Source organism: Mytilus galloprovincialis, chromosome 9 (assembly GCF_965363235.1).
Source record: "Mytilus galloprovincialis chromosome 9, xbMytGall1.hap1.1, whole genome shotgun sequence".
NCBI classification, from domain to species: domain Eukaryota; kingdom Metazoa; phylum Mollusca; class Bivalvia; order Mytilida; family Mytilidae; genus Mytilus; species Mytilus galloprovincialis.
Window position 1 is genome coordinate 67,266,863 of NC_134846.1, and position 21,223 is coordinate 67,288,085.

The 21,223-nt window shown below is 31.6% G+C and overlaps 1 protein-coding gene across 1 annotated transcript in view; it reads left to right on the top strand.

The window, feature by feature from the left end:
* The first annotated feature begins 18 nt into the window (after positions 1-18).
* LOC143045726 (uncharacterized) overlaps positions 19-21,223 on the top strand; it is a 28,672-nt gene continuing 7,467 nt past the window's right edge. The window contains exons 1-11 of the mRNA XM_076218441.1: positions 19-155; positions 3,142-3,215; positions 3,693-3,782; positions 8,502-8,564; positions 9,281-9,378; positions 9,723-9,856; positions 10,680-10,776; positions 13,366-13,529; positions 14,195-14,279; positions 15,639-15,737; positions 16,168-16,255. Coding sequence (XP_076074556.1) covers positions 94-155; positions 3,142-3,215; positions 3,693-3,782; positions 8,502-8,564; positions 9,281-9,378; positions 9,723-9,856; positions 10,680-10,776; positions 13,366-13,529; positions 14,195-14,279; positions 15,639-15,737; positions 16,168-16,255 — 1,054 coding nt within the window. The 5' untranslated portion in view covers positions 19-93. The remainder of the gene's footprint in view (positions 156-3,141; positions 3,216-3,692; positions 3,783-8,501; positions 8,565-9,280; positions 9,379-9,722; positions 9,857-10,679; positions 10,777-13,365; positions 13,530-14,194; positions 14,280-15,638; positions 15,738-16,167; positions 16,256-21,223) is intronic.

Consider the following 21,223-nt stretch of genomic DNA (forward strand, 5'->3'; position numbering starts at 1 on the left):
TATTATATAAGGAAACAGATAGGGATTTTCCACTTTTTTATTACTTCATGAACTTGATGTCAAATTTTCTTTCATGGTCAAAAATGGGGTGAAATGAATCAAATCATCTTAAGAACTCATAAAAGTGCATATGAACCTGGTGAAGAAATATTTGGGTAATTAAACATGTATCTTATTTTTATAAGAGCCTGAAGAGGACATATCATAATTTGCTTGTTATAAAACTTCATAGAGTGACTGAGTTTTTTCTATTCTATCTCTCTCTATATATACATGATATATGTAAATAACTAATGTTCAGTCTAGTTTGGTAGCTTTATACACCTTATCGCTAATCCCGGCTGACCCAGCCGCTTGAACTTTTGACACGTACAACAATCACTTTTTCATTGTGGCGTCAGATATTTTGTATTATGACGTCAAAATTTTACGGGAACCTGTGTGATATCCAGTAGTGGTGGACAAATAGCGATAAGGTATATTGTCCTGTCATGTTTTCACACGTCAAACTTCCGTCATATGTTTAAAGTGGGTCTCATTGGGGTCTAAGCGTGCCAATATTTTATAAGCGTGACACTTGAAAGTCAAATTATTAAGTCATGAAAACAGGAAATGAAGTCTAAGCGTGATACAGGATTGCCAATTTTTTGTAAGCGTGACACTTGAAAGTCAAATTTTGTGTTCCTGAAAACCGGAAATGAAGTCTAGCGGGACACAGGAAATTACCCCAAAAAAATGAGAATTGCTTACGTACATACCATCATACATGCATACCAGAAGCGGGATACAGGAATCTGACAATTTCAGTATACATTGTACTTACTATAAATCTTAGTCCTCAGTTTTCAACTCGCGATATCCTTATCCTGCCAGGAATTAAATGTATATGATTTTTATAAAATGAAGATAATAAAATCTGTCTGACAATGTCTGAAACTTTTAAAGTTTCATTTCAATATATATAAAACAATGTTTTATGTTACAAATTATGATGTATTGTTCTATGTGTATATGTCATGCTGCCCATCAATGCCCCTTGATTGGAATAATAAATATTCTTATTCTTATATTATTCAAAGTGTATTATGATGAAAGACGTAAGAATAAATTTAATAAAACTTACCTGTTCATGTGAAATGATGTGCTGCTCAGCCATTTTTATACGACCTTAAAAATTAAAAAAAATTTGGTCATATGTTGGTATCACGTTGTCGTGACCAGCCTCGTCGTCATCGTCAGCCTCGTCCGAAGATGGATTGTTTCCAGATTATAACTTTATAATAAGAAATAAGAAATCAATAAAATTTAAAACAATGTTTATAACCACAAGAGGAAGCTTGGGATTGATTTTGGGGGTTATGGTCACAAAGGTTTAGGAATTGGGGGCCCAAAGGGCCAAAACAGCATTTATTTAGTTTCAGGACAAAAAGTTGTGTATTAGTATTTCCATTGTTCTGAAATTGTACCATAATGTTTAATACCATAAGTAGAAGTTGGGATTTATTTTAAGGGGTTATTGGGCAAACAGTCTAGAAATTAAGGGCCAAAAAGGGGCCAAAAACAATCATCAGTCAGAGCTCAGACATAAACAGGTCGATTTTTGTATTTGACTTAAAGAAGTCAAAACATGTACATGTATTTATAATAAAAATGTGTTTTCAATTTTAGACTTATCTAAGTCAGAAAATGACAGACTTGTTTAGGTCTATTTCTGTTGATGAAAAAACTGAATTTTAATTTGTGGCCAAAGTACACCACCTATGACAGCAAAAACCTGTCTGAGAGTTCACAAGGACTTGAACTATCTATATTTAATTATCTAAATGAACATCCTTAATTAACACAGATGTTTTACCTCATTAAGTGTGGTTCCAGGTGGTTGCATTGTAAGGTAAATTAACATTATCTCCGATTTTTTAGACTCTCATTCATATTTTTCTTTAGAAGACAAAGCATTGTCTTTCAATGTAGTCATTATTTGATTTAGATGCATGACCTTTTTATAAATATGCGTGGGTCTTGAAGTTAACCAATTTTGGTAACTTATCAACTTGTAGGAGTCGACATTTGCAACTTTTTGATTCTGGTCAATTATTTCTTGCTTAACAATATTTGACTTATTAAAGTCATATTTTATCTTGCATTAAAGGGAGACAAATCCTAAAACTTACAAATTTAGACCTCTATGAGTCAAAAGCAGATTCAGACTTATTTATGTCTGAGCTCTGACTGATCATTTTTCTAGTTTCAAGACAATTATAACTTGTGTGTAACTGTATGGATCTCTCTGACATTGTACCACAAGTTTCCATATAACACAGGGAAGGCTGGGATTCAGTTTTGGGTAAATTTTCTCTAGTTAACAGACAATTACTTCTGTTTAAGTGTATGGATATCTAAAAAAAAAAGATACAAGAAGGTTCAATACCACTAAAGGAAGGTTGGAATTGATTTAGGGGGTTATGGTCCCAATAGTTTAGGAATTGGGGGCCAAATTGTGGGCCCAAAATAATCATTTTTGTAGTTTTCAAACAATAAGTTATGTTTAAGTGTATGAATCTCTCTTAAATTAAACCACAAGTTTCCATACCATGGTTATTTAATGTCTAAAGTATGCATCACTTGGTCAGATTTGTCTTTCTCATTACTGTTACAGGTTTTCTGCAAAACTCACTCACAGGTCTGAGTTGTCTCTAAATTAGTTAGAGTTTCTATAATTTCATATATATATATTATATATATCTTTTAATTTTTCTGGTTTCATTTGAGAGTCCCCTCTTATGTCATAGTTTGGAACCCCATGTACACATGCAATTTTTTTTTCTACAATCATACTAGCTAGTAATCTCTTAAAGAAGGGAACACAATTGAAGTCCACAAAAACATTATGAATTGGGAGCGGTATACATACTCATTCCCTAAATGCAAGGGTTAATATGGAGTGCCACATTGAATCTTTTTAATGTTTTACTGCCAGACATGTCATATACATTTTGTATTTTTATAACACATGGAACCCTAAAAATACAACACGAAATTTCATTTATATAATAAGGTAATAAATGGTATTTTAGTGACCCCTTATATGGACATGTAAATAAAAATAGATTTAGTGAACTGATTATTTTTGATACATTTCAGTGTGGTATACTTGAACATAGCTAATCCTACAGCGGGGACTGGAGTTTGTGTCAGATTTGAAGGTTATGAACATTGTAAGTATATCTGTATATAAGTCATATGTGATACACTTGCAGTTTACAAGTAAAATGATCTTTAAAGTATTGTATAAATGAACTGTGTATATATGCATTTTGAACATTGTAGAGTTTGAGGTTAGATGAAATATGCATCTCCTGGAAGATAAGACTCCAGTGTATTAGAACTGCTTAGCTATAGACATGATAGAGAACATTTAAATTAAAATGAAGTACTGTGATGTTAGTGTTGACTATTCATTTGTAAGTCCCTCTGCGTAAATGTTGGTATTGAAGTAATGCTATAATAATTTGGTCTTTTGTGTGTTTGGGTTGCTATTTTATTGATGTATGCCTTATTGCCTATAATAATTGTACTGTCTTCTTTAGTATTTTATTTATTTATATATATATATATATATAAATAAATAGAATATTAAATTATATATATATATATATATATGAATTAAATGTAAAATAATGATTTTTTTATAGTTATTTATAATTCTGGTATAAGAGATGATCCTGAATATTTGGTAAAGAAGCAGTACATAGACTGTCCATTTGACCTTTATAGATCTCAAGGTAAGCATTTTTATATTACATGTATTATGAATAGTCCTTTTTCAAAAGTAATACAAATGTACACAAAATCAGAGGCTGCTCTGGCTTCCTAACAGTTGGAGCCAGAAAAATCGCCAGCTCCGATATTTGGTTGCCAGTTTGGAAAACTTGGAGCAAACTTTAGAACCAGCTAGAGTCTTTATTTCTTCTACCAAAATTTAAGCTATGTCCAATCTTAATTTCTTATGCACTCAGCCTGCACTTTACATCAATTAACATGTAATACTAAGTAAGTTATTGCAGAGGATTTATATACATACAACAAAACAACAGGTGTACTTTATTTTCTTTTGTCAGTATATATATTTCATATGTAGAAGAATATAAATTAGCTTATGGTCTGTATATGCTACAGAATAGAGAAAATGTCTTTAAATTAAAATATAAACACTAGAAACAAATGGGTAATCATGGTAATTGAATGAAGAAAATTAGAGGTGATTAAATTTACAGAATAGTCAATGATAGTGACAATTGGTATTAAAAATAAAGAATACAGTAAAGATGACAAAAGGCATCCTATCCATACTGCTACTAAGACCCTCTTTAACTCTTTCCATAACTCGAAAGACCTAATCTATAAATTCTAAAGCCTGAATTATGTAGACATATCTTAGACATGTCCAAAGTAGGTATCTCAATGATAGAGAAAAGTAAAATTGAGTTATCTTTCTTTATTCAGGTGTGCTCCTTTTTATGAGGAGAATAAACAGTACGTAGAAATAAGTATGATCAATGCCTGCCGGTTTTGTAATTTTCGTATCATTGCTGAGGGCAGTAAAAGACAAATTTCGTCTGAATAAACGGCAAACAAGTAAAACGATGTTTTTTTAACAAGTTGATTATCATTTCCGACTTCCTGTCAGTTACGCTTTCTTCATACAACTAGGGTAAACATTGCAAATTACATTGTCGTATGAACATTTTTTCATATGAATTATAGACAAAATGCCGACTGACCAATTATATTTGAATTAATTTATTTTGATGATCATTAATAACCCAACCGATAAATGGGATTATGACACCTGATTAGCTTAGGGTGGTAAACAAAGTCATAAACTTGTCGGCAGGTAAAATTTTCTACAATTTATTTTTTGGGATACGATTGCTTTCAGGCAATCTGTAGACTTATACGATTGGCTCAGGGTGTCATGCCCTCACGTCAACCGTTTTATTCTAAACATTAAGGAACATCACAGATTCTTAAGATTGTCTTGCTTTAAAAGGTAAAAACAAGCAAAAGGATTGAACTTAAACAACTTTCCTTTAATGTTCTTTTCATAATCTTCATGTTTGATAATTCCCTTGACTTATATGCATGTTTTTAACAACACGGAAAATCAGAATTAAGCAGTATTTATATTTAGTGTTTTTATAAATTTAGAAACGCGTCACAGGAAATCCCCCAGTTTTGATAACATGCAAGAGGTTTCTGAATTCCGATAAATCTATTTCTGTCATATAAGAACTGAAGTGGAGTTTTTCTTATATGTTACCGTTATGAAACTGATATTTGAGATTGTACTTCAATAAAGAAATAGAGAACCATCTAGGTCGTTTAATAAACATTTAATATACGTTCTTGCTCCAGGGTTTGTTTGGTAATTATGCTTATGCTTATAGTTTTCTTGACTTCAAGGGGTATTAGATTGAATGGTTGCTCTGGATTCCCCACTCAGTTAATTAATTTATAACTCATTGGATCTTTTCTATGTAGGGTTATTGTTGTTGCATAATTTTAAATCATTTGCGTCATTTAAATTAAAATAAATGTAGTCCACATCGTAAAGTTGTAGAACACCCCTTCAGGCGAAATGGAGTCTTCCATATTATCGTTTCGAGTTGTCTCCCTTCCGGAAGTAACTTCTGTGAATTCCAAATCAAAAACAACACGTTGAGTATTAGCTCGTTCTGTCGATAAATGTCGTATTATATTAAAAACGACCACAATTTAAACCGATGAATGTGTACTGAAAGGAGTCATGATCACTGACCCAAAAGAAATTAAATATTTAAAGAGTTAGGAATGGGGTTCCTCCTAGAATTAACGTAGGAAAATAGGTGATAAGATACGAAGTGAAATACCTTCTCTCACTCTGGTGTCATACCACTAATTTGCATTTGATGTCATTGTTCACCTAAACTAACCAACAAATTTGCAGAAATGAAAGTTTTGTTGAAAGAGAAATACAATGTATATTAAGACCATTTTGAGCCAAAATTTACCTGTCTATGAGTTTGCATTAATAATTGAGGATTAATGCGCTCCATAGTATACTAATTTAAGATTTCCAGAAAATCAGGGGTTATTTTTAGTGGTACATTTGTACCTCCTTTCGGAAGCTCTCTGCTTTCTTATATGATTTTAAATGTATGTTGAAAATTGGCATGCAGAAAGGTGACACCTGTACAATTCAGGATATACCTAGTTTCTATGACGTTAAACTTAAGGTAAAATATTTAGAAAGCTGTGAAAATTGCAAAATTTGGTTGAACAGATAGGGACTTTTAATTGGTGGTATGACACCTTTAAGCAAAATGCGGTGAAACATCAAAATCAGAAAACAATTGTTTTTTTTTGTCTTAACTGATCATTTGAGATAATAGTAGCCACATTTCAATCTTTTTGGGGGCAAAATGTCACATATTGCAAATTTAGAGCCTAAAACTTGAATTTGTCCTATTTTTAGCTTTTCCCATCCTGACAATATGCTGTTATATAAAAAATGTCCTAAATAATGTTATAAATGCACAGAAAGTTATTCTGTGGTGTTAAACATTGAAACATAAGTTGTTTACTACCCCCAAAAAAATTTTGTCATGCAGATTTAATGAAATTATTTGATTTTTACCCCTTATAGCATTGTGTCATACTATGTACTTGGCAGATAGCATAGCCTAATGTAAGCACTGCAGAAACTCACAAAAGCACCATTTATTATTCCAAATGAAATTTTTATATCTTAAATTTTATTAACTGATGTAAATAAACACAGTTAAATGACCATGACTGCACTTTTGATCAATTTGTAGTACTTTACTGACACCAGATGAAAAAAAGGGGGGTCAATATTCCTTGACACTTCAATACCTTGGATTTTTTACTAAATTCATTGCAAAAATTGTTGGAAGTCTTTAAAGAAGTAGAACAATAAGAAAAAAATCAGCAAACAATGATCTTGATATTGAAAGTTTATGTTCCTGTAGCCCAAAATGAAATTTTCAAGTATTTTCTATCAAAGTCATACATTACAGTCAGTTTAAATTGAGCTGTGAAATTTTTATTATAAGTCGCATAATGCTCAGATAGGCTGTTTTTAACTACAAATTGACTAAGGATTAAGAATAAAGCAAAATAAAAGATTTCTAATCAACTTTTTTGTCTCTTTAGGTGTCATACCACCAATTACTCCCTCAAATTTAGAACGTATGTGAAAGTAGGCCTACTCGGACAAAAAAAAGTGCATTTGATGTCATTGTTCACCTAAACTAACCAACAAATTTGCAGAAATGAAAGTTTTGTTTAAAGAGAAATATATTAAGACCATTTTGAGCCAAAATTTACCTGTCTATGAGTTTGCATTCAAAATTGAGGATTAATGCGCTCCATAGTATACTAATTTAAGATTTCCAGAAAACCAGGGGTTATTTTTAGTGGTACCTTCTTTCGGAAGCTCTCTGCTTTCTTATATGATTTTGAATGTATGTTGAAAATTGGCATGCAGAAAGGTGACACCTGTACAATTCAGGATATACCTAGTTTCTATGACGTTAAACTTAAGGTAAAATATTTAGATAGCTGTGAAAATTGCAAAATTTGGTTGAACAGATAGGGACTTTTAATTGGTGGTATGACACCACTCTGAGTCTCAGTGACTGCTGTGGAAAGTAAACTTGGAATTGATAGTACAAAAATAAAACACAATAGGCCTAAGTACATTGTTCATACACTTTTATCTGGGATTGGCTATTTTGTAACTATTCAGATTACGTAAATTACATTTTTACTTGTGCAGTTGAATTAGGTAGTTTTGAAAATAATATTATCCAGCTACACGTATACACGATTGTGTCAATAAAACAATGGCAATCCTATCCCTCAGAGCAATCTGCTCTTTGATTAACTTTTACCAATTAAAATGAAGATCGATATTGTCAACAAATAAAAATTTTGGTGCCAGAAAATCGCCAGCAGCCGTTTTTTGTCGCAAGATGAAATAAAAAATCGCAAATTGCAACATTGGCGACACACAGCGCAATTCCATGAAAATATATATATATATATATATATGTGTTCTATATTTTTTTTTGGAACTGTTAATCATTTACATAGATATGAATTGCATGTCATTGTAAATGTTATCTGTTTGAAGACAAATTTCTTTCATTGTTTCTCATATCAAATTACCAAGATGAAAAAAAATCTTCTCTGAAATAAGATGGGTTAATGAAGTCTCTCTACAAGTAATCCTCATTAATGTTGATATGGTGACATATATGATGTTATTGGTGGAACACTGTTCCCATTGCAAGCTTAACATTATAGAAAAAAGTGCTTTGCCAACATTAACAGTATTTTCAGGAATTATATATGAATGGTTCTCTACAAATGATCCATGTTTGTGCTGATCATATCAAGGTAATGGCAACTATTGATTGTTTTTTGTTTTTTTTCAGATAATCTTGGAATTGGTAGTTATGTTTTCCCCTTCAGATTTCAACTGCTAAACGATTTACCAGGTAGGGATTTTAAATATATCATTTTGGTATGTTAAAAACTTTCAATGTGAAAAGTAAAAATAATTAATACAGGCATTGTTTTTGTGTCATAACAAAGATTTTGAAATTATTATTTCCTGCTTCTCTTCTAAGCAAGAGGTATTTAGTAGTAAGAGCAAAAGAGTGTCTGTTTAAGGATACATGAATTCCTCTTATTAAATTAGAGCATTCAATATCTTTCTCCGCATGTCAGTCTCATGAGTACAAGGGGAAAAAAACACTTTTATAATTAATTATTCTTGGATCTGTTTTGATTGATGGACATACTGGGAAAAGATTGGTAAACCTTCATACATACTTCCATGGTGTGCATATATAGAGATATCAGACAGACAGGAGATGGACAACATTCTTTTAAATAGTACATAAAAGGATAACTAAAATTACAAACAATATTTGACAATACAAAATACCACACCAATCACAACACCTCAGAAAGAGATGAACAAAGACCAACAAAAACTATCACATGTTCCAATATGTTTTATGTTCAAAAAGTTATTATATAAAAAATATTCAGAACAATAATTTTGTTATGTATGGTTTTCAGTGTCACCATACTTTATTCTAAAAGTATGTTAAATCAGTCAAAGAAACAGATAGATAACTAGCTATTTTCTAAGATTTACAACTTCAAGCTATGTCAATGAAATAATCAAGGTATATTTTCATTAAAGGTTCTTTTAAAGCCTCTAGTTCAGGAGGGAATAAGTGGTGGAAAGCCAGAATACAGTACTGGATATCAGCAGAATTAATTCATGCTGAAACTGTAAAGGTATAGACCAAATACAATGTAGTAACATTTGTAAGGAAAGAAAAGGTGAAAAATAAAAAAAGAAAATTTACTCAATTTACAATTTGGTACATGTACAAAAAATAGCAGAATTACAGTATCTAACAAAAATATATTTGAATGTATACAATGCATACGTGCTTAGAATTTTGAGTAGACAATCTGTGTCCATTGTTGTCATCTAAATGTCTTTTTGGTATTTTTTTGCTGGGTTGGTGTCTCATTGATGTGCAGTATGTTGTAGCTTTGTTTTTATTATTTTTATTAAAATATATTAAAAATATTCTAGAGTGTATGCTAAACTGCAATACATGTACTATTTTTAGGTGACCCAAGATGTTGTAATAAATCAAGCTTTGCCTAATACAGTAAGACCATCAGGTCCAACACAGAATATAATAGAAACTATCGATATAGCTAAACTTCCATTGTATAGTAGGAAGCTGTCTGTAACTGCCAGGTTAGTTTCTTATTCTTATAAAAAATTATTGTTTTGTTTCCTTGGGTTTATTTAGAAATTTTAAATTAACAAACGAAATATGTTATTTTCAGATACTGTATTTTTTCAAATTTTATCTTATTGATGGGTAATAAACAGTTTCTTTTATTTATCCTATGAATATGGTGATTTTGAATCGAATAATTATTTCCATGACAGTAAATCCAATGTTTGTATGTTGTTTATAACGGTTACACAATAAGGAAAAAAGAGGAAAAGAAATCTGTTGGGAATTCACCAATATTGTTGAGTTATCTCCCATTTAAAAAATAGTGATAACTGACAGAAAATCAAAACATGTCTTTTACATATTAATTTTATTTTAAAAGTATTTTCTATGACGTCACGTACATAACAACGTTACGGGTATTAGAAACTAACAACAAAAGATGTTTTATTTTGACAGTCAAATAATAAAATCTGAGCCACAACGTAGAACTTAAGCATTGTATTTAATTACTTGATGCAAATTCTATTCATTGTCCTTTGAATTATCGATTTTGATAGGTCTGGATGAGAGGGTAACATTCAAAATTGTTACCCGCTAAACCATGTGATAGAGTAAATTAACACCCTTGTATTAGCCAATCAAAGTATGACATTTTAACGTGAAGTATAATAAAAGAATTTGTTACTTATTTTGGTAAAAATTATAAAAGCAACTGCTTTACTTTTAAATAGGTAAATTTTGAATTGAATCCCGGTAGCTATTTTGAAAAGAAGAAAATACTTTTTTCTGCATTCAGGTGTCATTTGTGAAATGTTTTTCATTATTAATTTTCAGGTTGTTTGAACATATTCATACATCTGAAGGTGTAGCTAGATTAAGAATCATCATTACAAATAACACAAAAGTCAATGTGAAGACAATATATGTCAAAGTAAGTACTTCACACTTTTGAATCCCATTATTCCTACCTGCAATTAGTGTCTTCAGACCCAGCAACCCTAGAGAATGTATTTATGTGCAATTTTCATGAATTTGTTTCAAGTGTCTCAGGCCTAAATTAAAATATTGTTTGTTTGCCCTTTTCCGACCCTATGTTTTGAAACAGGGTAGGTAGGTAGGTAAAATATTTTATTTTTCTTTCCCAAAAACAACTTACCTCAGTACATTTTTTGTCATTTGTAGGCAGGTAGTTATTATAAGTTATCTACGTTCATATCCGTAGATATGGATATTTTAACACCCTGAAGTATCCAAGTACACCATGAGGCGTAGCCGAAGGGTGTACAGGGTACTGAAGGGTGTTAAAATATCCATATCTACTGATATGAACGTAGATAACGAATTTATCCCCGGTCTTAGTCCGAATCGGACGAGTTTTATGGAAATTCGGGTACAAAGTGTAACGTGAAAACAACGTTTTTTTCATTATCTAAAAAAGTTTTATTGTAATTTGGAAATTTTACATAGTTTCTACGGGGTGTAGGGTACTACCTTTGGTAGAACCCTACAGGTAGTCAAATATAAGACTTTTTAATACGGAGACAGAGAAACTTGATTGAGTCGAATTTGGCGCTCAATGTTGTGAGAGTTACGTCATAGATAGTGTGACGTCAACGTGGGTCATTTGCATAGCTAGGTCCTTAGTCCCATTCCTTGAAAATGTGGTAGTCAAGTGATGCATTTAATGAAATGAGTGTAAATGATCGGCATAATAGGACAAAATTGTAATGAATTAAATATTTCATTACAAACATCATGGATAATCTACAGAATTCAATATTTCACAAGGAGCAATCATGGAACTAAGGAAAACTTGCGTGAAGTTCCACGGGACAATAGTTAGCAACGTCTGGGGATATTAATTAGCAACACCCAGGGGCTATGGGTTTTGTAACGACGTGCGTTAACCAATCAAAATCCTAGATATATACTAAGCCGGGGATAAAACATTTTATTTTATAGGTCTAAAATCTGCATGATGTCATTTTTCGTCTGTATTGCTTTTGTTTAAGTCTGCTTTTGCTAATAAGTTTCTGGGACTATTAGTATAAAGTCCCAGGAAGTTTTAAAAAAAACTTATCATGTAGAATTTGAAATTAATTCATATGCACTACTATTTTGTTTTCAAATATCAAAATATAGAGCTGTGTGGCATATTTTCAACGTTTATTTGCCTGGAACGTTTTAGAGTTTAACTTACACTAATATTCTGTACTACGTACCTTGTACGCTTACCTCAACCTAAAGGTTTTCTGCAATAAACAACTTTGTCCTGGTAAAATATGTTCGGGGAGACATAAAAATACTAGTAGAAAGAGTCCCTAATGTTTAAATTTTCATGTGTTCCTGAGTTTCAAATAAAAATGTTACAAGACTTGAAACTCAATTGTCACGTATTTTACATCACATTAATAAATGATCTGTATGGAAAATCTTGGCGATTTTACTGCCAAATATTCTCTACCTTACAGACCTTTAGTTAATGTCAGATATAAATAATATATCTATGCTGGTCAAAGGCATCGTTAACATAATCATCCTGATCTACGTATGACCAAAGGCCATTCCTTCATAGGATACATTGTCCGTTTACAAAATATGTTGTACACACGTTGATAATTTTGTATTTGACGAACTTTTTTGAATGAACCCTACTCTTCAAGTATAAAGATACAGAGTAACGTTCGTTGTATCATGATTCTCTTCTTTGCCATGAGTTATGGCGTATAAAGGAGGACATTTGGAGCCTGTATTTTAAAGCTTATTACATCAATTTCAAACAAATGCTTTGAAACTCTAAATACAAGTGTTCATGTCAAACGCTCATGTGATACCAAAGGGACTAAACCTTATATAAAAGATAAAACCTGAGGATTCAGGTAAAAAAGTTTTGAGCGGGAAATACAAATATAAGATTTTTGTGTAGGAATGGAAAAAATAAAATAAAATAAAATCTTGCTGGTAAATATAAATAAAACATTTTCCGGCGGAACGAATTTATAGGGTCGGCCGGTAAAGGGCAAACAAACAATATTTTAATTGAAGCCTCATTTCAGATAGGTTTTTTTTTAACCAGAATAAACCACAAACATCAGCAAGCATTGAATTCATAATTTATTTGACCAAACCAATATCAACACTTTTTTTTAAGACAGCTTTAGATCTTTTAAAAAATAGGACTTTTAATATAATAGACCATCATGAAAGTTGCAATAGCTAAGAAGAAAACTAATTTGGCAAGTCCACATATGGTACAGGATTTATTCTTTAACTCTGAAATAAAAAAAAATAATCATTTAGTAGTTAAATTAAAAGAGAAATTTGATAACTATCAACCTTTTTTGTTTAGCAAAGATGCATGAAGTTCATAACCTGATGATATTGCAGGTGAATAATGGTCTATTTTATATGTAATCAACTCATACAACATCTTTCCTATCCACTGCTCCAGAAACCTTATGTGAAAGCCTGTCATTTAAGTCTTTCATTAATTTTATATAGTTATGTATTTAATTTATAGTTATATGGGGTTTTTGCCCTTATGACAAAAGGAACAAAACTGAACCCAGAGGATCCATGTGTGACAGAAATTGATGATAATGTTATTATTGAACCTAAAGAAAATCCACATCTAATTTGGGAGGCCATGCCAGTCGAAGGATGTAATTCGGAAATTCTTAATACGTAAGTGTAAACAAAATCATATTTTATTCATATTAAATAATGAGAGATAAAGAAAACAATATTCTCTATTTGTTGCACTCTTCAGTATGCATAGCTGGTATGGTTTTTTCAGTTTCTTTCATGTAGAAGCAATGAAAACTAAATTCAATTTATGCCACATGCAATTATTTGGACTTTGTTATGAATTATCAATGAGACAGACATAAAGGCATTTGAAAAGTAGAATGGTGTATTATAAAAGTGAAAAGGTTTGATGTGGTGTCAAGTTGTCAACACAGGACGAAGATGTACATTTTTTCCAAAACTGGAATGCAAGTTTATGTAGGAAAAGTGTTAAAGTAGAAATGATCTGGAATGGGCTCTTCAAACTCTTTTAAATAGTAAAGAGCCACTCAGCCTCATCATCATCCTATAAAACAGTTATGTTTACCACCTCACATATTATCAAACTGATCACATTGATCTATCATTTATTCAGTCTTAGTTTGATTTTTCTTAACTGATTACCTTGATTCTAAGACATGTAAGATATGTTTTGTTATTTTTGAGTGGTTTCAGATTAATTTTCAATTTGTGTACAACATATACTTATTATTTCTAAACAGAAACACAGTTTTATCTAACATAGCTGCCTTTATAATTTGTAATGATTATTTTAACAACAGGGGTATTGACAATGTGCATGTTCCACTACAGTATAAAGATGGCTCCCCACTTCCACCTACAGTCAGTAGTAAATATCATATAAAGGTAATATATTATTGTATTTGAATTTTAAAAAACTTATCAAAGATACTAGGCTGATAGTTCGGTACAATAGATGCTTGTTTTGTCAACATAATCAGACAAGGGTCTAACTTAAATAAGTTATTAGAGAAAAATAACATACATGTTGTTATTGTGGGCTTAAATATCAAACACTTGTGATAACATATGTATGTTACATGTTACAAAGGGAAAATAAACAACCTTTATTTTGTCAAATTTTTCTCAAATTCTATAGATATTATAATTTTCTTTATGTATACTAATCTTTGCAAATATATAACAGCTCATAGTTTACCAATCATGCATAGTTCACCTATATTATTACAGAAAATATATTCCTGCAATAACCAAAGGGTGTTATTACAGCTTCTCTATATCTCTTTAAAGGCTTTGCTCTGACATGCATAACAATGTATTTCAATTCATTGTAAGAAATGATGATCAGAGCTTGTATTGAGGCACTGCGAAAGATTCCAAATGTCTCATTTACTCTCATATAGTTAGTTACATGCTTGTAATAACTAAGCCATGTTATTACAGCTTAGTTTGCCCTAAAAGCCCTTGTCTCATTGATTTACCATGGTTGATCAAAATTGTATTAATGGAAATAGAAAATTAGTTATCAAGGTAATATATTAAGCTACTGCACAAAGTTTTAAGAATTTCCAAGTGCCTATTAAAGATAAAAATTTTTATGATATATTTAATTGATAACAAACATATGTTATTACAGATTAAGGAAACAAGAGTAGACAACTCATGAAAGTGTCTGAAATAACACATGCATGTTATTTTTCTCTGATAACTCATTTAAGTTAGACCCTTGACTGATAAGACTCGTCAGTTGGGATATATTCACAAAATTAAATATGAAAATGACAAGCAAAATAGAAATAAAACAGTATACTACATACTATTTTCACTTTGTTTTATTTCTATATTCTGAGAGTATTTCTTGTGTTTATACAGGTATTCTCAAAAATTTCTGAAATATTTCTGATATGTTCCAATAAAGTCCTGATTATCTATAAAAACTGGTATTGCATTTTCAATTCAAATATGATATTCAAGATGGACATAATAAAACTTTAAAAACAAATCTGCTAAGGAACATAATTTTGCTTCAATGGCTGAAAACTGAATAAATAAAATTCATTTGATTCATTTAAGTATTTTGTAAAATTCAGTTTGTGCAGTATATTAATTTTAGTCAAAGTTTGTAAAATGATTTTCACTCCAAAGAGGAGGCAAACTGTTAACAAGTACTTGGAAATAGTTTCTTTCTATATTTGACTAATCTTTAATTTAAAAGATTTAACTTGACTTATTTGATACTTTCAGTGTACATATAAAATAGAAGTGATAGTTGAGTTAGAGAATTTAAAGAGTGCCTCTCTGATGTTACCTCTTCATTGTGTTAGACACACTCAGGATGACACAGTATGTACTCACTTAAGATTTGTAATTCCTAGTTCACATTACTCTGTTTTCATATACATATCAACTCAAAGTTTGCCCAATACTTACTGCAAACTATATTATATTTGTGAAATCTTTTTTATGTGTGAATACCATTTTAGCCAACTTTAGCTGCTATTTCTTTTTCAACAGTTTCAAATTTAATGATAAAATAAAAGTTTGACATATTCGTGAGGATTTAATTATGTGTTATTTTTCTTCTCGCTAAAATAAATAGCTCTTGAACATAAGCTGATTTGGAGTATACGTTCTATTACATCATGATTATAAATGTACCATAAGTGGTAAATGGTAGTAACTTTTAAAATTGTGTGTCTGAAGAGCTTAATTATCTTCTTTTGAAGTAGCAAATATTTTAGTATCATTAACATAATCCATTGTTTCTCTACAGTGGTCTAAATGGCAGGCTCCACAATGGGTGTATGACACAGAAATACTTACATCAAACAGTCGCTTCAGTGTACCAGAAAATGTTTTAAGTAAGTTTATGTTATCTCAGCTATAATACATATATGTTCTTCAGGTTGATGTAATATTTTCTTTCACTAATATGATTCAGAAAACTCAGCTCTGTTATATCTTTTATTTTGACCTCATTAATATACAATGATACCAATTATTTTGTATTTTGTGGGTATATAGGTGAACCACAAATTTATATGTTCAATAAATTACAATTTTTCTATAGGCTTGTATGCAAACTTTTGCCAAACCTCAAAATTAATCTTTTCAAAAAAGTTTTCCTCAATCCACAAATTTGGTACTCACTGTAAATGAATCCACAGTAGATAGATTTTATCACTAGGTCTCAGGTCAAGGTCACAGTTACTAAAGATAGATTATGTAAGGCAATATTATTGTCTGTAATAGTTACAGAAAAAGCATCGTGAAATCAATAAAGTTATTTCCCTTTATATGGACACATGATTATGTGAGCTTGCAAGGGCCATACACTCCAGAAAATAACATCATTCTGTAGAGGTATTGACATTAAGCGAATTGAAAATATTAATACTGCATACAAACATGCTGCCATTTTCAGAGCATATTTTTATACGACCGCAAAAATTAAAAATTTTTTGGTCGTATATTGCTATCACGTTGGCGTCAACGTCGTAGTCATCGTCGTCGTCCGAATACTTTTGGTTTTCGCACTATAACTTTAGTTTAAGTGAATAGAAATCTATGAAATTTAAACACAAGGTTTATGAACATCAAAGGAAGGTTGGGATTGATTTTGGAAGTTTTGGTCCCAACAGTTTAGGAATTAGGGGCCAAAAAGTGCCCAAATAAGCATTTTCTTGGTTTTGGCACTATAACTTTAGTTCAAGTTAATAGAAATCTATGAAATTTTGACACAAGGTTTATAACCTCAAAAGGAAGGTTGGGATTGATTTTAGGAGTTTTGGTTCCAACTGTTTAGGATTTAGGGGCCAAAAAAGGGTTCAAATAAGCAGTATTCTTGGTTTTCGAATAATAACTTTAGTATAAGTAAATAGAAATCAATGAAATTTAAACACAAGGTTTATGAACATAAAAGGAAGGTTGGGATTGATTTTGGGAGTTGAGATCCCAACAGTTTAGGAATTAAGGGCCAAAAAGGGGCCCAAATAAGCATTTTCTTGGTTTTCGCACTATAGCTTTAGTATAAGTAAATAGAAATCTATGAAATTTAAACACAAGGTTTATGACCATAAAAGGAAGGTTGGGATTGATTTTGGGAGTTTTGGTCCCAACAGTTTAGGTATAAGGGGCCCAAAGGGTCCAAAATTAAACTTTGTTTGCAATTGATTTCATCAAAAATTGAATAATTGGGGTTCTTTGATATGCCAAATCTAACTGTGTATGTAGATTCTTAATTTTTGGTCCTGTTTTCAAATTGGTCTACATTAAGGTCCAAAGGGTCCAAAATTAAACTTAGTTTGTTTTTAACAAAAATTGAATCCTTGGGGTTCTTTGATATGCTGAATCTAAAAATGTACTTAGATTTTTATTATTGGCCCAGTTTTCAAGTTGGTCCAAATCCGGGTCCAAAATTAAACTTTGTTTGATTTCATCAAAAATTGAATAATTGGGGTTCTTTGATATGCCAAATCTAACTGTGTATGTAGATTCTTAATTTTTGGTCCCGTTTTCAAATTGGTCTACATTAAAGTCCAAAGGGTCCAAAATTAAACTAAGTTTGATTTTAACAAAAATTGAATTTTTTGGCTTCTTTGATATGCTGAATCTAAACATGTACTTAGATTTTTAACCGGATTTTTGTGACAAAAATGTCGGTTATTGATTTGGGGATGTACGGCGGGCGGTCGGGCGGGCGGTCGGGCGGGCGGGCGGGCGGCAATCAAATGTTGTCCGTGCATTAACTCATGAACCGTTCACCCAAAGCTTTTAAAATTTTAATATGTTATTACTGACAACTATACAAAGGTCAAGTTCAATAATGGCGATTTTGACTTTTACCATTCAGGAGTTATGGTTCTTGAAAGATTGAAAAATGGAGTTGTCCGTGCATTTACGCATGAACTGTTCTACCAAAGCTTCCCAAATTTTAATATGTTGTTACTAATGAAAGAATGGAGGTCAAGTTCAATAATGACGAATTTGACTTTTACCGTTCAGGAGTTATGATTCTTGAAAGATTGAAAAATGGAGTTTCCAGTCGTGTCCGTGCATTTATGCATGAACTGTTCTACCAAAGCTTCCGAAATTTTAATATGCTGTTACTGATGACAAAATGGAGGTCAAGTTCAATAATGACGATTTTGACTTTTACCGTTCAGGAGTTATGGTTCTTGAAAGATTGAAAAATGGTTTTTCCCGTCGTGTCCGTGCATTTTCTCATGAACCATTCAACCAAAGCTTTTGAAATTTTAATATGTTGTTACTGATGACAAAATAGAGGTCAAGTTCAATAATGACGATTTTGACTTTTACCGTTCAGGAGTTATGGTTCTTGAAAGATCGTAAAATGGCGTTTCCATTCAGGTTGTTGCATTTACTCATGAACCATTCAATCTACGCTTTTCAAATTTTAATATGTTGATACTGATGACAAAATGGAGGTCAAATTTGATATTGACGATTTTCACTTTCACCATTCATCAGTAATGGTTTTTGTGATATAGCCAGGACACAAATAAATGTTAATAAATCCGGTTTGCTGTCGTTGTGACAGCCTCTTGTTTGATTATGGGCCCAGTTTTCAAGTTGGTCCAAATCAGGATCCAAAATTATTATATTAAATATTGTGCAATAGCAAGAAATTTTTAATTGCACAGTATTCGGCAATAGCAAGAAATTTTCAATTGCACAGTATTGTGCAATAGCAAAAAAACTTCAATTGCACAGTATTGTGCAATAGCAAATATTTTCAATTGCACAGTATTGCTCAATACCAAGAAATATCTAATTGCACAATATTGCGCAATAGCAAGAAATTTTCAATTGGAATTATCTTTCTTTGACCAGAATAGTAGTTGAATCAACTTAAATCATTGTTTTATACAATATACAATGTATATTCTCTTTTGCTACCAACTGATAAATTAAAACAATCTTTACCATTCAGTGATAACAAGCACTTTTTTTACATTTCAATAGTTTATGATGTATTTAAATGAGTAGTTATTGTTGCAAACTCTATTAGTAATTTGAATTGAGATCAGTTTTGGAATAAGGGAAAGGGGGATGTGAAAAAAAAATTGGGGGGGGGGGTCAATTTTTTTCATTTCAGATTTCATAAATAAAAAGAAAATTTCTTCAAACATTTTTATACGACCGCAAAAATTTTAATTTTTCGTCGTATATTGCTATCATGTTGGCGTCGTCGTCCGAATACTTTTAGTTTTCGCACTCTAACTTTAGTAAAAGTGAATAGAAATCTATGAAATTTTAACACAAGGTTTATGACCACAAAAGGAAGGTTGGGATTGATATTGGGAGTTTTGATCCCAACATTTTAGGAATTAGGGGCCAAAAAGGGCCCAAATAAGCATTTTCTTGGTTTTCGCACAATAACTTAAGTTTAAGTAAATAGAAATCTATGAAATTTTGACACAAGGTTTATGACCACAAAAGGAAGGTTGGGATTGATTTTGGGAGTTTTGGTTCTAACAGTTTAGGAATTAGGGGCCAAAAAAGGGCCCAAATAAGCATTATTCTTGGTTTTCGCACAATAACTTTAGTTTAAGTAAATAGAAATCAATGAAATTTAAACACAAGGTTTATGACCACAAAAGGAAGGTTGGTATTGATTTTGGGAGTTGAGGTCTGAACAGTTTAGGAATTAGGGGCCAAAAAGGGGCCCAAGTAAGCATTATTCTTGGTTTTCGCACCATAACTTTAGTTGAAGTAAATAGAAATCTATGAAATTTAAACACAAGGTTTATGACCACTAAAGGAAGGTTGGGTTTGATTTTGGGAGTTTTGGTCCCAACAGTTTAGGAATAAGGGGCCCAAAGGGTCCAAAATGGAACTTAGTTTGATTTCATCAAAAATTGAATAATTGGGGTTCTTTGATATGCCGAATCTAACTGTGTATGTAGATTCTTAATTTTTGGTCCCGTTTTCAAATTGGTCTACATTAAGGCCCAAAGGGTCCAAAATTAAACTTAGTTTGATTTTCACAAAAATTGAATCCTTGGGGTTCTTTGATATGCTGAATCTAAAAATGTACTTAGATTTTTGATTATTGGCCCAGTTTTCAAGTTGGTCCACATTTTATCTGTGTCAGAAACCTATGCTGTGTCAACTATTTAATCACAATCTAAATTTAGAGCTGAATCCAGCTTGAATGTTGTGTCCATACTTGCCCCCACCGTTCAGGGTTCAACCTCTGCGGTCGTATAAAGCTGCGCCCTGCGGAGCATCTGGTTATTATTAAAATTGAGAATGGAAATGGGGAATGTGTCAAAGAGACAACAACCCAACCATAGAGCAGACAACAGCCAAAGGCCACCAATGGGTCTGCAATTAGAATTCTTCTTTATAATCTTGTGACAGCCCAGTCTGAGAGAGTTTCTTCTTAAGTTTTAATACGACTGCATAACCAGATCACAGTACACTACCTCTGATGGTTGTGAATTGGCCTTTTTTATTTTAAAAAAAAATCAATGCAGGCATGAAAGTGTTGAATTTCCCCCTGTATAATCCTTTACAAAATATATTTTATTTGATTTCTAGATTCTGTCACCCACCCACATATACCCCATGTTAAAAAGTGATATGCATAGTTTCAACCAAAGATGAAGACCTGGATCTTCCATCACTGTATTGGATACCTAAACTACATAAGTGTCCTTAAAAGCAACAGTATATTGCTGGGTCTTCCAAGTGCGTCACAAAACCTCTTTCTAAATTATTAACATCTATTTTATCAGCAATCAAAGACAGGCTTCAAAGTTATTGTGAAACAGCCTATTCTGGAGGTGGCGTGTGTACAGATG